Source organism: Myotis yumanensis, unplaced genomic scaffold, assembly GCF_028538775.1.
Source record: "Myotis yumanensis isolate MYYU_CA2020_CCGP unplaced genomic scaffold, mMyoYum1.0.hap1 SCAF_18, whole genome shotgun sequence".
Classification (NCBI taxonomy): Eukaryota; Metazoa; Chordata; class Mammalia; order Chiroptera; family Vespertilionidae; genus Myotis; species Myotis yumanensis.
In genome coordinates, this window is record NW_027223769.1 from 39,165,031 (window position 1) to 39,178,321 (window position 13,291).

Here is a 13,291-nt window from a genome sequence, read left to right on the forward strand (position 1 = left end):
GCTGCGGGGTCACCAGTGACGGGAGCTAGCGGGGCCTGGACTCAGCCCAAAGCTCTCCGAGTCTCGGCGAGCTGGTGGCCGGCCCAGGACCAGACCCGGTCTCGGGCCCACGAGGCCACCCCCACCTGTTCTTTTTAATTTTTATTTATTTTATAATCATTTTATTGCTTTCAGAGAGGAAGGGAGAGGGGGAGAGAGAGAAGCATCAATGATGAGAGAGAATCATGGATCGGCTGCCTCCTGCACGCCCCAACCTGGGGATGGAGCCCACAACCCCGGGCCTGTGCCCTGACCGGGAATCAAACCTGGGACCCTTCGGTCTGCAGGCCGACGCTCTATCCACTGAGCCACCCCAGCCTAGCCTTGCTGCCACCTGTTCTGTCCCCACCAGGTCATCCTCATTGACGAAGCCACTGCCTCCATCGACTCGGAGACCGACAGGCTGATCCAGCGCACGATCCGCGAGGCCTTCCGGGGCTGCACGGTGCTCATCATCGCTCACCGCATCACCACCGTGCTCGGCTGCGACCGCATCCTGGTCATGGACAACGGGAAGGTGACGGGCGTTCCGGGCCGCGGGAGGGCGCCCCTCGGCCAGCGCCCGGGAGGCCTGCGGGCCCTTCGGGCCGGGGCTCAGCGGTGCCCTGTCCCTCCCTCCTCCTCTCCAGGTTGTGGAGTTCGACAGGCCCGAGGCCCTGCAGAGGAAGCCGGGGTCCCTGTTCGCAGCCCTGCTGAGGACGGCCACTTCGCAGGGCTGAGGGCGACGGTTCACCAGCGGACAGCCCGCGGCCTGCGGGGGCAGAGACGCCAGAGGGCCGGCGGACGTGGCAGAGGGGCGCAGGGGGTGGAGGAACAGGAGACGGGAGCGAAGCCTGGACGGCCGCTCTGTGGCCCCCGAACCTGAGACCCCAGCGTCCTCCGAGACCGCGAGGGCGCGGGTCCGCGTGTCTCTCACGGGCGTGTGGTGCGCTCTCGCCAGGCTGTGATTCCTGGCCTGTGTGCGAAGTGTTGCCAATGATGTACTGATTTTGTAAAAAAGAATAAAAGTAAAAAAAGTTGCCCCGTTCTGCTCTCTGCGTCAGCTGCGGGGAGGGCCTCACACTGACTCCTGGCAAAGGGGCTCGGCGGCCCCGGGAGGGAAGCTGGGGGTGGTGCCTGGCAAGAGGGCTGCTCCCGCCCTCCTCGTGGCGCAGAGTGGCTGCCAGCAGCCCTGGGCTCGCGTCCCACCCGCCCGGCTCCCGATGGGAACCCCCGGCGATCCCCGCAGAGGCTCCAGGCCTACATCTCCATGGGCTGACGCGGGTCCCAGGCTCAGCCCTGAGCCCATCACGAGCTCGGCTGCTGGCAGGCCTGTCACACGCCCACACCTGGGCCCGGGATGGGCTCAGCTGCCCCGAGTCACAGACACTGAGGACGGAAGAGGTTGCTTCTCCGAAATAAACGCTCCTCCCACACGGAGGAGGCGTGGACGTGGAGGCGGGGCAGGCCCGACACAGGAGCTGTCTGCCTGCGTCTGCTCGTTTCCTGACGAGAGCATGGATGGGTGGAGTAAAGAGTTCACTCATAACCTGTGACAACTGTAAAGAAGACCCCACACAGTGGTTACAGATGCATAAATAAAGGTGATTATTTTCAAATGACCTCTGGGGAGACCTCTTCGTTGTGGGGACATAGGTTTCAAAGCGTTTTATTTTCTTTGTTTTCAGATGACAGTGTCTGGTTTTGCCACAAGAAAAGCAGTTCCGCACACAAACATTTCCTGCTCTGCTTCTTGCACTGAGGGGGTGCCGTGTGCTGGGGTGCAAGACGTCCCTGCCCTCATGGGGTTTGCCTGGTGAGTGTGAGTCAACAGCAAACGAGTGAACAGAACCAGGGGCAGGGGGCGAGGAGGGGGTGGGGGGCGAGGACAGTCCCGGAGGGCTTCCTGGTGGAGGCAAGGCTGCGGGTGCTGAGACCCGAGAGAGGAACAGACCTGTGCTCGGATGAAACGGCTCGGGGAAAGGAAAGACTGTTCCAGGCGGAGCACGTCCGGGGCAGGAACCACCGAGGGGAAAGCCCAGCCTGGCTCCTGACAGGCTGCCTCACGCCTGTTCCTGTCGGGCTGCTGGGACAGCACCTGCTTCCCCCCAGGGCCCGTCCCTGTGCCGGCTGAGCTCTTCCCCTCGGTGCTGCCTTTCCTTCTTGGGCCCCGAGGAGTGCCTGGCCTTCCCCGACCCCATCTCACCCCTGCAGGGTCTGCAGGTTGGAGGTGCCCCTGCTCCCCTGCCCTGTCCCCTCCCAGAGCTGCCCAGGGGAGAAAACGCTCTGCAAACACCTGCTCCTCGCAGTGGCCAGCAGGTGGCAGTCTCCCCACACACAATGCGGGAAGGAGATCCGCTGAAATCCACCAGGGGCGGTGCTCACCCCCCAGGCCCAGGGCAGGAAAGGGACCCCATTCCCACTGGGAGAGACACACAGAGAGAAACATCCATGTGAGAGAGACACATCGCCTGGCTGCCTCCTGCACGCACCCCTGGGGACCAGGGCCGGGGATCCAGCCTGCAACCCGGGTACGTGCCCTTGACCGGCACCAAACCCGGACCCTTGGGTCCGAGAGCCCACGCCCAGCCGTGGACTCCAGCGGCCGGGGCCCACGCTTGCTTTTGATGCCTGTTTTGAGGACCCTGTTTCAGTACGACTGGTGTCCTCTGCCGCCCTGTGAGTTTCATTTACGGTTAGAAACGCTGTTCTGGGAACACGAGGCCTCTGGACCCCCTCCCGGGTCTGTGCTCCACGCGGACACGGGCCCGGCTCCCCTCTCCCGCCACCTCTGGGCAGGGAGAGAAGCATCCTCCCAGGCGGGCGCGGGCCTCCTCCCCTGGGAACTGCATCCCCAGAAACCTCAGCAGGGGAGGCAGTGGCCAGGGTGCGAGCAGGAGAGGATCCGGGCGGCTCTACACGCTCCCGCAGAACTGTCACCGCCTGCGAGCGGGAGGGAGGAGGCCTCCGAGGGTCTCAGTGACGCTTAAAACTAGATCACGGCGGTTCTATCTGGATCCAGGGGTTTCGCTCCTTTCCGGGTCTGAGCAGGGCAGGTGCTGGGCGGCCGGCAGGCACGTGGGGGTCCGGAGACCGCAGAGGCCCCTGCCCCGGGCAAGGGGGCGACATGAGGCCGACAGGACCGGCTCATGGTCAAGAGTTAGCATTAGTCCCAGCCCCCGACTTCCGTTTCACAAGAAAAACCGGAGCTCAAATGGCCGTTTGCTTGGGGCTCAGTGAGCGAGCGGGAGGGAGGAAGGAGTCTGTGCTGAGGGGTGGCCTCCCCGCACCCTGACCTGGTGGCCTCTGCTCTGGGCGCAGGGGCAGGCGCAAGGAGTAGGCGCAGGGGGCAGGCGCGGGGGGCAGGCGCAGGGGCAGGCGCAAGGAGTAGGCGCAGGGAGCAGGCAGGGGAGCCCTGTCCCCGTCTCCTCACGCGCAGGATGGGGCTGGAGGGCCTCTCCTCCCTCACGGGCTGGGACAGGCCGGTGGCCCTTGGGGGGACGGTGCCCTTTAATGCAGCAGAAGGAATGCTGGGCCCCAGAGTTCCGTCCGCCGGGGTGGGGGGCGGCAGTTGAGTGGGCAGTTGGAGGGGACTCCAGGCAGCGGAGGCCAGCGAGTGTGAGCGGCGGAGAGAGGGACCGGGCCTCCCGGGAGCCCGAGCTCTGCCCTCCTGCAGGACCAGCGTTCCTGCCCAGGTAACGCCTCCCGGTGCAGGGCCCTGGCCCAGGGGACGGGGGCCGCCTCCAGCCAACGGCCTGGCTCCTCCCCTCGCAGCCTCAGCCTCATCCACGAAAAGGCAGCAGTGCCAGCGGGCTTCCCACTGGGACCGCACACTCACACTCACACTCACACCCACCCACTCACACTCACACCCCACAGTCTCTCACACTCACAGTCACACCTCACATATACTCACACACATACACACACACTCTCTCTCACACCTCACACACACACATTCACTCACACACAGACATACACTCACACAGCACACACCTCATAGTCACACACTCACACCTCAGTCACACACACACACACATATATGTACTCACACACACATTCACTCACACTCAGTCACACCTCACAGCCTCTCTCTCTCTCTCACACACACACACACATATTCACTCACAGTCACATTCACACTCACACACACCTCACACTCACACACTCTCACACACTGTTCTGTTCCCAATTTAATCACGCGATTTATTATTAAAAATCCTGAATTGCGGCCCCACGGCTGTGCGGCTCGCAGGGTCAGGTCTAAAGCAGTTCCCCTCCTCCAGTCTGGCCCCGACCTCTCCCGCTGGAGGGGTGCCCTCATGGGGACCCATCACTGCTCACCGTCGGGGCCCCTGGGGCTGAGGGCACTTAGCAGAGCCCCCTCCCCACTGCAGCCCAGGCTTCGTCCCCCCCTGCAGCCTCCCCTGGCCCCTTCTCCCCCTCCTCCCTCTCCAACATCAGGGCCCTTCCCCGGGGTCTGATGCCAACGTGGGTGCTGGGACAGCTGGGGGGGAGGCGGGGCGGTGAGGGCGGGGACTGTGGACAGTTCCCCTTTGAGGGGGAGGCGGCTCCATGCTGGGGGAGGGGCTGTGAGGGGGGGAAGGCGTGAGACCATCAGATCCTGGCAATCTGGGCGGCTCTGAATTGAGAACAGACTAGTTAAAGGGACAGGAAGGTCTGTGGTGGAAGCGCACTTGCTTTTGGTTGTAAAGGTGTCCACGATGGGCGGCGGGAAACTCGGAGTCCAGTCCTCAAACACCACAGCGCTCGCAGCCGTTTTCTGGGTTAGAGGCAAAAATAGCACAGCTCGGAGCCGGCGGGAAGCTCTCTTCCTGCAACGCCCGCTGGGTGCCTGCGGTCCTCCCTCTTTGGGGCGAATCGAGGAAAGAGAAAAACGAATCTGCTCTAAGGAGGACAGTATGGCAAACGTGATGACAAATGTCACCTGGCATCAGCATCAAACCGCACAGCCGCAAAGACGAAGAGTTTACTCGGACGGGATGGGTTACCTAACCTGCCTCCATATGCAGACTTCCCCGCTGTTGCAAGGACATCCTTTACATATATTTTTTATTGATTTCAGAGAGGAAGAGAGAGGGAAAGAGAAACATCAATGATGAGAGAGAATCACGGATCGGCTGCCTCCTGCACGCCCCACACGGGGGATCGAGCCCGCAACCCGGGCCTGTGCCCTGACTGGGAATCGAACCCGGGCCCTTCAGTCCGCAGGCTGCTGCGCTCGCCACTGAGCTACACTGGCTGGGGCTGTAATGACCTCCTTCCTGTTTCTCCTGGGGCAGCACTGAACGCAGACCGTGTGCTGCTTCAGCTGTCATGCCTCTTTAGCGGCCTTTCCTGTGGGATGTCCACCCCAGCCCCCCGTGTCTTGCGTGGAACGAACACGCCTGGGGCGCACGGGGCGGTGTTCTGTAGGACGCTCCTCTGGGCTTGTCTGCTGTTCCCTCAGAGTGGACGGAGGTCACCTGCCGCTGGTAGGAGCCCTGCGGGAGGGCCGTCTCGTCTGCGGCCGAGCTCCTTGAGCCTGGTCTGGTTGGCCAGGGGGCATCCGCCCTCGGGACGCCAAGTGCGCCCTGCGGGTGCCTTCCTGCATTCTCGGAATTCTCGGGTCCTGGGGTTCCCTCTCCCCTAAAGGACCCAGTTGGGTTTCGGAACTTGCCATGAGCTCCTTCTTCTCAGCCTGCTCTCCTGCTTCACTCAGGCTCACCTTCTGCGCAGCCCTCAGGGCACTGCGGCCGGGAAGGGCCCAGAGGCAGTGGGAAGCCACGGGCAGGTCAGGGCACGGCCACGGCTGGGCTGTCCACGCTCCACGCCGTGGAGGGACAGGGCGGGCGGGGAGCGGGAGAGAGGCTGTGGGTGCCAGCCTGGGCCCGGTCCAGGTCCCCTCGCCTGCCCCTCTGGCCAGAGCTGGACTGTGTCTGTTCAGGGAGCCAAGGACCCGCCAAGGGCGAGAGGCCACTTTTCTTAGTTTTCTGGGTCTGAGCACCCCTGCAGGCGCTGGCAGCCCCCCACCTTCCCGCAGAGAATCCAGGGAAGTGGGGGCACAGCACTGTGGGGGAGGGGCGGTAAAGGCTTGCTGGTAACTGAAGAGGGAGCGGAGGTGCTACGGGAAGGCTCTCGGGGCCTCATCCTGATGGTTACTGTGGCGTTCCTTCTCTCATCCTGTTACTTTCAACCTCTTTGTGGCTTTTTGGCCACACTCCCCCCGTCAATGTGGAAGGCTGGTGGGCGAGCCCATGTCGGAGGGTTGGGCCAGGGAGCTGGCTGGGGGCCTGGGGCTGCCTGATGCTGTCCCCGAGTGTCCTGGTCCCAGGGAGCCTCTCTTCTCTCCGCAGTGACGGTGTCCTTCGGCCGCGAGCCCAGGGCTCCGGACCGCCAGCAGGATGGTGGGCGAAGGCCCCTACCTCATCTCCGACCTGGACAAGCGGAGCCGGCGGCGGCGGTCCTTTGCAGAGAGATACGACCACAGCCTGAAGACCATGATCCCTATGAGACCGTACGCGAGGTAAGCGAGGAGGACGGGGAGGGCAGGGCAGGTTGCCAAGCGTCGTTTCTGGTCCATCAGGAGAGTGGGCACTGCCCCTGCTCCCCATGCTGGGCTCTGTATGCTTGTCCTTTTGTCTCCCCATCCATCCTCTCATCCTCCCATCCATCCACCCATCCATCCACCCATCCATCCACCCACCCATCCACCCACCCATCCATCCACCCACCCATCCATCCACCCATCCATCCACCCATCTATCCTCCAATTGTCCACTCACCCATTTATCTGTCCACTCATCCATCATCCATCCATCTACTCACCCATCACCCATCTGTCCATCCTCCATTTGTCCAGTTATCCATCTATCTGTCCACACAGCCATCATCCATCCATCCTCCAACTGTCCACTCATCCATCCCATCCATCCATCCATCCATCCATCCATGATTCATCCATTCACCCATCCATCATCCATCCATCCTCCATTTATCCACTCACCCATCTATCTGCCCACCCATCCATCATCCATCCATCCATCCATCCATCATCCGTCTGCCCACCCACCCATCAATGCACCCACCGTTATTCATTGGTGGAGCCCTCACCCCTTAACCCCTCCTGTCCTTGGGTAAGAGGGAGACACAGCTGCTGTTCAGGAGGTGCTCACAGCTCCCTGTGACTCAATGGACTCACATAATCTAAAGAGCAGAGATGCTGATAACATCCAATACAATGATTAGGAGGTGATGCCTTCCCGGTACGCACTGCCTTTGTCTGTAAGGTGACTGATCTAAATGGATGTTATGTGGTTTCTAATACCGTCTATTTAACCGCCGACCCGCAAGACTCCTGGAAGGCTCACAATCGGCTCCCGCGAGCCGGTCCGATCGCACTGCTGCTCAGAGGACTGCTGGGCACGCCCACCGGCTCTGAGCAGGGCTGTGGGCACCGCCCTTGTTGGGAATGTACGCCAGGGGCTGAGGGCCACGGCCGGCGTCCTGGAACATGGCGCCTCTGTTGTCCTAGGCTGGCACCCAACCCCATGGACGACGCGGGGCTGCTCTCCTTCGCCACCTTTTCCTGGTTCACGCCGCTGATGGTGAAAGGCTACAGGCACACGCTGACGGTGGACACGCTGCCCCCACTGTCGCCGTACGACTCCTCCGACACCAACGCCCAAAGGTACCAGGGCTCCCCTGGGTCACCTCAGGAGAGGAGCGCGCCCGGGAACGGGGCCGGGAGCCCCCTCGGGCGTGGAAACCGGCACCCACGCGTCCTGGCGGCCCTTCTCGGTGGCTGAGATGTGGGCCGAGCTGCCTGACTTGGTCCAGTGTCTCGGGAGGTGAGGACTGGGGAGAGCTGGTGGGGAGACAGGACGGCCTGGGAGCTGCGGCCCGAGGCTCCAGCCACGTGGCTGGGTGTCCGCAGGGCTGCAGGGGCCCTGGCTCGGGACAAGAGCAGCCAGCATCCCGCTGTGCTCTGTGCTGGGGAGACCTCATTGGGCTGCTGCACGGGAACCTCTGTCTAAATCACCTTCTAAAGCTGCATCCTAATTTTTAAAAATATGTTTTTATTGATTTCAGAGAGAAAGGGAGAGGGGGAGAGAGAGAGAAACATCAATGATGAGAGAGAATCATGGACCGGCTGCCTCCTGCACGCCCCACACTGGGGATCAAGCCCACAAACTGGGCCTGTGCCCTGACTGGGACTCGAACTGAGACCTCCTGATTCATAGGTCAACGCTCAACCACTCAGCCACGCCGGCTGGAGCAAAGCTATATTCTTGATCCTCGACCCCATTGATAAATCTCCCCAAATCCGTTCACACCGTTGGCCAACGCAGAAAACTGGGCTCCTTGGGCCCCGCTCACCACCGCCCGCCCCCGCCCGCTCTACGCTCACGTCAGTTCATCAGTAGGGACTGTAGTCCTCTCTCTGTCCGTCTTCCCTCAAACCCATTTTCCTCTGCCCAGTGTCAGCTACGCTCACCTGGACACCCCCTTTCTTACTGGGTCTCGCTGCGCCTGCCTTTGCTTCCCCGCCACCCACTCCCCCGCCGGCAGCCAGAACCAGGTTTTAGATATGAAGCGTCTTCGTGTCACGGTGGCGGCTGCAAAGCCCTCAGCGGCGACCTTGGCCCTGGAGTGAGATCTGAACCCCTTCCCGTGAGCTCCGCCCTTGGGCGCCGTGCCAGCCGGCCCCTCCCTCACCACCCGTCACTGTCCTCCTTTCTCGTGTTTGAAATGGACAAACTCCTCCCCACCCCGGAGAAGGCTTTTCCCTGGATTTCATCAGGGCTGGGACTGTGCGCAGATGTGGGCAGGGGGGCAGGGAGTGGGGGCGTGGAGGGCGCCCCATGCCAGGCGGCAGCGTGTGGCGCCCAGGCTTCTCTCCGGCCCCGCCCACACCCCAGCTGCGGAGCGTCAGTGCGGCTGGTCCAGAGCCACCTCTGCCAGGGGAGGGTCCTGCGATGCACGCTTTCTTCTATTTGTTTATTATTATTTTTAAATCCTCACCCGAGGATATTTTTCCAATGATTTTTAGATGGAAGGGAGGGATGAGAGAGAGAGAAACATCAATGTGAGAGAGACACATTGATTGGTTGCCTCCCACATGAGCCTAGGATGGAGCCTGCAACTGAGGTATGTGCCCTTGACCGCAATTGAACCTGGGATCCTCCAGTCCGCAGATGGGTGCTCTACCCACTGATTCACCTGGCCAGGGCCTGCCACGCACCCTTTAGAGATTCGCCCACCGGAGAGGCTAAGGGCAGCCAGCAGGCACCGAAGGCCCTTTCCTCCTCCTCTTCCCGCGCAGGTTCCGCGTGCTCTGGGACAAGGAGGTGGCCAGGGCGGGCCCGGAGAAGGCCTCCCTGGGCAGAGTGGTCTGGCAGTTCCAGAGGACGCGGGTCCTGATGGACACAGTGGTCAACATCCTGTGCGTGGTCATGGCCGCCATCGGGCCGGTGAGTGGCGCCCTCTGCCTGGTCCCCGGGCCCGACCCAGGGAGAATCATCAGCTGCTTTCTCTGCGACATTGCCCTGATCTCCGAGCTCGGGGGGCGAATTTCCATCAGGCGAATCCTCGCCACGCACAGCGGCAGCTGCCGAAATTAATTAAAAAGTTTGCCTCCCGGAGCCGGTGGGGACATCATGGGGGCCGCCCGCCCGTCCTCACCCAGCGGCCCTCTCCTCACCCCCCCCCCCGCCCCTCCCGTTTTGCAGATGGTCCTCATCCACCAGATCCTCCGGCAGACGGAGAGCGCCGCCCGCAGCGTCTGGGTGGGCGTCGGCCTGTGCGTGGCCCTCTTTGCCACGGAGTTCACCAAAGTCCTCTTCTGGGCCCTGGCCTGGGCCATCAACTACCGCACGGCGATCCGGCTGAAAGTGGCCGTGTCCACCCTGGTGTTCGAGAACCTGGTGTCCTTCAAGACGCTGAAGCGCATCTCCGTGGGCGAGGTGAGCGGCCGGGGCGCATCCTGAGCACGCTGTGGGTCAGACGTGCCTCTGGACGGAGCAGCCGTCTCCCTGTGTCCGGTCCTCCCCCCACCCTGCTGAAATTAATTAAAAAGTCTGCCTCCTGGAGCCGGGTGGGGACATCATGGGGGCTCCCCGCTGGGTGGGCGGAGACTCAGAGCACTGAGGCATCTGGGAAGGAGGCTCCAGTGGGCCCCTTCACGCTAGAGGACTTGGGTCGTCTCTGCCCAGCTGGGCATAGGGGTCCCCTCGTCCCTTCGCTTTGATTGACAGTGAGGACACAGAGGCGATACAGAGCCGGCTACAGTCATGGATCAAACTGATTGACCCATATACCCGGCGGTTCCACTGGTGTAGTGTTGGGGTGCCAAAGCCATAATGAAGCTGTGCCTGGGGGACTTCGGAGTTGACATTTTCTTTCTTTTAAAAAAATTCATTGGTTGATTTTTAGAGAGAGAGGAAGGAGGGAGGGAGGGATTTGCTGCTCCACTTATCACCTATGGATGCAGCCATCGGTTGGTTCTGGCATGTGCCCTGACCATCCTTGGCGGGACAGCGCTCTAACCCACGGAGCCGCCCAGCCAGGGCCCGAGTTGACATTTTCTTACGCCCTTAATCCTTACAACACAGTCCTCACCCGTACACCGGAAAGCCCGCTAGTCCCGGGCACCCCCAGCGGTGTGAGCACCCGGTGTCCACTGAGCGTCTGGTCTTTGGCTGGCTGGCCGCCGCCCTTGGCACGGCAGGGCCTGGGTGCTGCTGCTGCTCTCGCTGGCCGTCCTCCTCGGCCGCCTCGGTGCACACAGACGGGCCCCTTCAAAGCCAGGCGAGCACGGGGGCCACGGAGCTCATCGTGCTGGTGCCCGATGCCCCCGCCCCTCCGAGGGGCGTCTCTCTCCTCCGCTCAGACCCTCAGCCACGGTGACGGTGACGATGACGCTGACCCCCGCCCCCTGGACCCCCCGGGCCCCGGGCTCTCTTTCAGGTGCTCAACGTGCTGTCCAGCGACAGCTGCTCCCTGTTCGAAGCCGCCTTGTTCTGCCCCTTGCCGGCCACCATCCCCATCCTCATGGTCGTCTGTGCCGTGTTCTCCTTTTTCACCCTGGGGCCCACGGCGCTCATCGGGATATCCGTCTACATCATCTTCGTCCCCATCCAGGTGACCCTGACTGCCCGGCCCTGAGGGGTGCCCACAGATGTGCGAGCTTTTCTGGGCACCGTGTCAGGTTTTTTTTAAAAAAATATATTTCTGTTTCAGAGAGGAAAGGGGAGGGAGAGAGAAATAGAAAGAGGACCATCGATCGGCTGCCTCCTGCACACCCCACACTGGGGATCAAGCCCTTAACCCGGGCCTGTGCCCTGACCGGGAATCGAAGCCTGACCTCCTGGTTCACTGAGCCATGGTGGGCGGGCACAGTGTGGTGGTTTTTCAAACTTGAATTTGAAAGCCTTGGGGCGGGGGCGGGGCACGCTTCCCCAGTTTGTCAAAGCCACCGACACCGCCTTTGCGTCCTGGTGGCCCGCGTATTTACATGGCCTGGTGCCCCCAGACCACGCTGGCTGAGAGAGAACGCTGGCCAGCTTCCCTTAGGCCCTGTCCCCGCCCTCCAACTCCAGCCTCAGGGGGTGGGGGGGTGTTCAGGCCGGCTGTGCCCGCAGGGCACCTGGAACACACGTCGGTACCTCGCCTTCAGGTGTTCATGGCGAAGCTCAACTCGGCTTTCCGAAGGTCAGCGATCTCCATGACGGACAAGCGGGTGCAGGTCATGAACGAGTTTGTGACCTGCATCAAGCTGATTAAGATGTACGCCTGGGAGAAACCCTTCACCCAGACCATCCGAGGTAGGCGGGCACCCACTTAGAGTTCTATACACACACAAAACACACACACATGCACACCCATCATACTCATACACACCCACTTGCCCGGAGCACGGGGTCTTCCTAAGGGCTTCGCAAGGTTCCCGGCGCCGGGCGTTCCAGACGGGCCCCCTGAGCGGCCCTGCAGGCCCTTCGAAGGGCTCAGGAGCTTTCATCATGGAAATGGCATCTGCGCTGGTGAGCCAGGCGCGGCAGGCGAGCCCCGTAGGGTTAGCCTTTGCCCGGCGTGTGGGTGCTGGCGCTGACCACTCAGTTCCCTTCCACAGAAAGAGCCCACCAACCATGGTGAGCAGAAGAGCGGCCTCAAGCTACTTGCTTGACTTAGAGTTCTACACACACACAAAACACACACACATGCACACCCACCATACTCATACACACACTCATATGCACACACACACTTGCACACACTCACACCCTCACACACACTCATAAGCATCCACATGCACACATCCAGACTCATACACACACTCATATGCACACTCATACACAGACACACACACACCCACTTGCACACACTCATGCACTCATGTACACACTCACACACCATCTCTCTCACATACACACACTTGTACACACGCTCACATGCACACTCACACACACTCATAAGCACTCACACGCACATATGCACACACACTCATATGCACACTCACATACACTCGCGCGCACACTCACACACTCATGCACACTCTCACACTCATGCACATACACACTTGCACCCACACATGCTCATATGCACTCATGCACACACTCTCTCACACCCCCCCCCCCCCCCCATGCACACATAAATCCCTCAGTGCCTGCAGAGCCTCGCTGTCCCTGGGTGGCCCTCGGGCTGACATGCCTCATGCAGGTAAGAGGCGACACAGACCGCTTCTCTCCTGAAGACGGCACTAACCCATTCCGATCAAATATAAATGCAAATTAACTGCGGGAACATTTACATAATTGCTTACGGAGCCTCAGGTGCTTGGCCGGTTAATGACCTGAGCCACGTTACAGCGGACTCCCCGGGTCTACAATTACACTCCCGGCCAGCGTGTAATTGGGCCTGCAGCTGAGGACCCGCTCCCGGGGACCCACACTGAGGACCCAGAAAAGCTTCCTCACCCCCGAACTCACTTAAAGACACTGCCTTGATTTGAATAAATGTGGTTCCATGCACCTTGATTCAACCCCACCCCGGTCAGGTCAGGTCAAGTCCACACATATTTCCCAGCTGCTCCTGTGCAGAAGGCCACACAACCACACACATGATCAGCCTTTCAGATGGAGGAGAGGCCGGCTGGCGTGGCTCCGTGGCCGAGTGTCATGCCCTGCACCGAAAGGTCGTTGGTTCGATTCCGTAGGGCACATGCCCAGGCTGCGGGCTCGATTCCCAGCAGGGGGCGTGCAGGAGGCGACTGGTG

General features: G+C 61.4%; 2 protein-coding genes across 5 annotated transcripts in view; both read left to right on the forward strand.

Moving 5' to 3' along the window:
- The window catches only part of ABCC11 (ATP binding cassette subfamily C member 11), a 39,110-nt gene extending 38,052 nt beyond the window's left edge, over nucleotides 1-1,058 (forward strand). The window contains exons 29-30 of the mRNA XM_070398193.1: nucleotides 392-556; nucleotides 669-1,058. Coding sequence (XP_070254294.1) covers nucleotides 392-556; nucleotides 669-758 — 255 coding nt within the window. The 3' untranslated portion in view covers nucleotides 759-1,058. The remainder of the gene's footprint in view (nucleotides 1-391; nucleotides 557-668) is intronic.
- A 5,364-nt stretch (nucleotides 1,059-6,422) lies between these two features.
- Nucleotides 6,423-13,291, forward strand: part of ABCC12 (ATP binding cassette subfamily C member 12) — a 31,486-nt gene continuing 24,617 nt past the window's right edge. For 2 of the 4 annotated variants that reach the window (XM_070397820.1, XM_070397819.1), the window contains exons 1-6: nucleotides 6,423-6,544; nucleotides 7,553-7,708; nucleotides 9,344-9,491; nucleotides 9,750-9,983; nucleotides 10,987-11,160; nucleotides 11,696-11,843. In XM_070397820.1, the coding sequence (XP_070253921.1) occupies nucleotides 6,423-6,544; nucleotides 7,553-7,708; nucleotides 9,344-9,491; nucleotides 9,750-9,983; nucleotides 10,987-11,160; nucleotides 11,696-11,843 (982 nt within the window). Of the gene's footprint in view, nucleotides 6,545-7,552; nucleotides 7,709-9,343; nucleotides 9,492-9,749; nucleotides 9,984-10,986; nucleotides 11,161-11,695; nucleotides 11,844-13,291 lie in introns of those variants that run through there. The other 2 variants (XM_070397821.1, XM_070397822.1) reach the window with 2 other exon arrangements.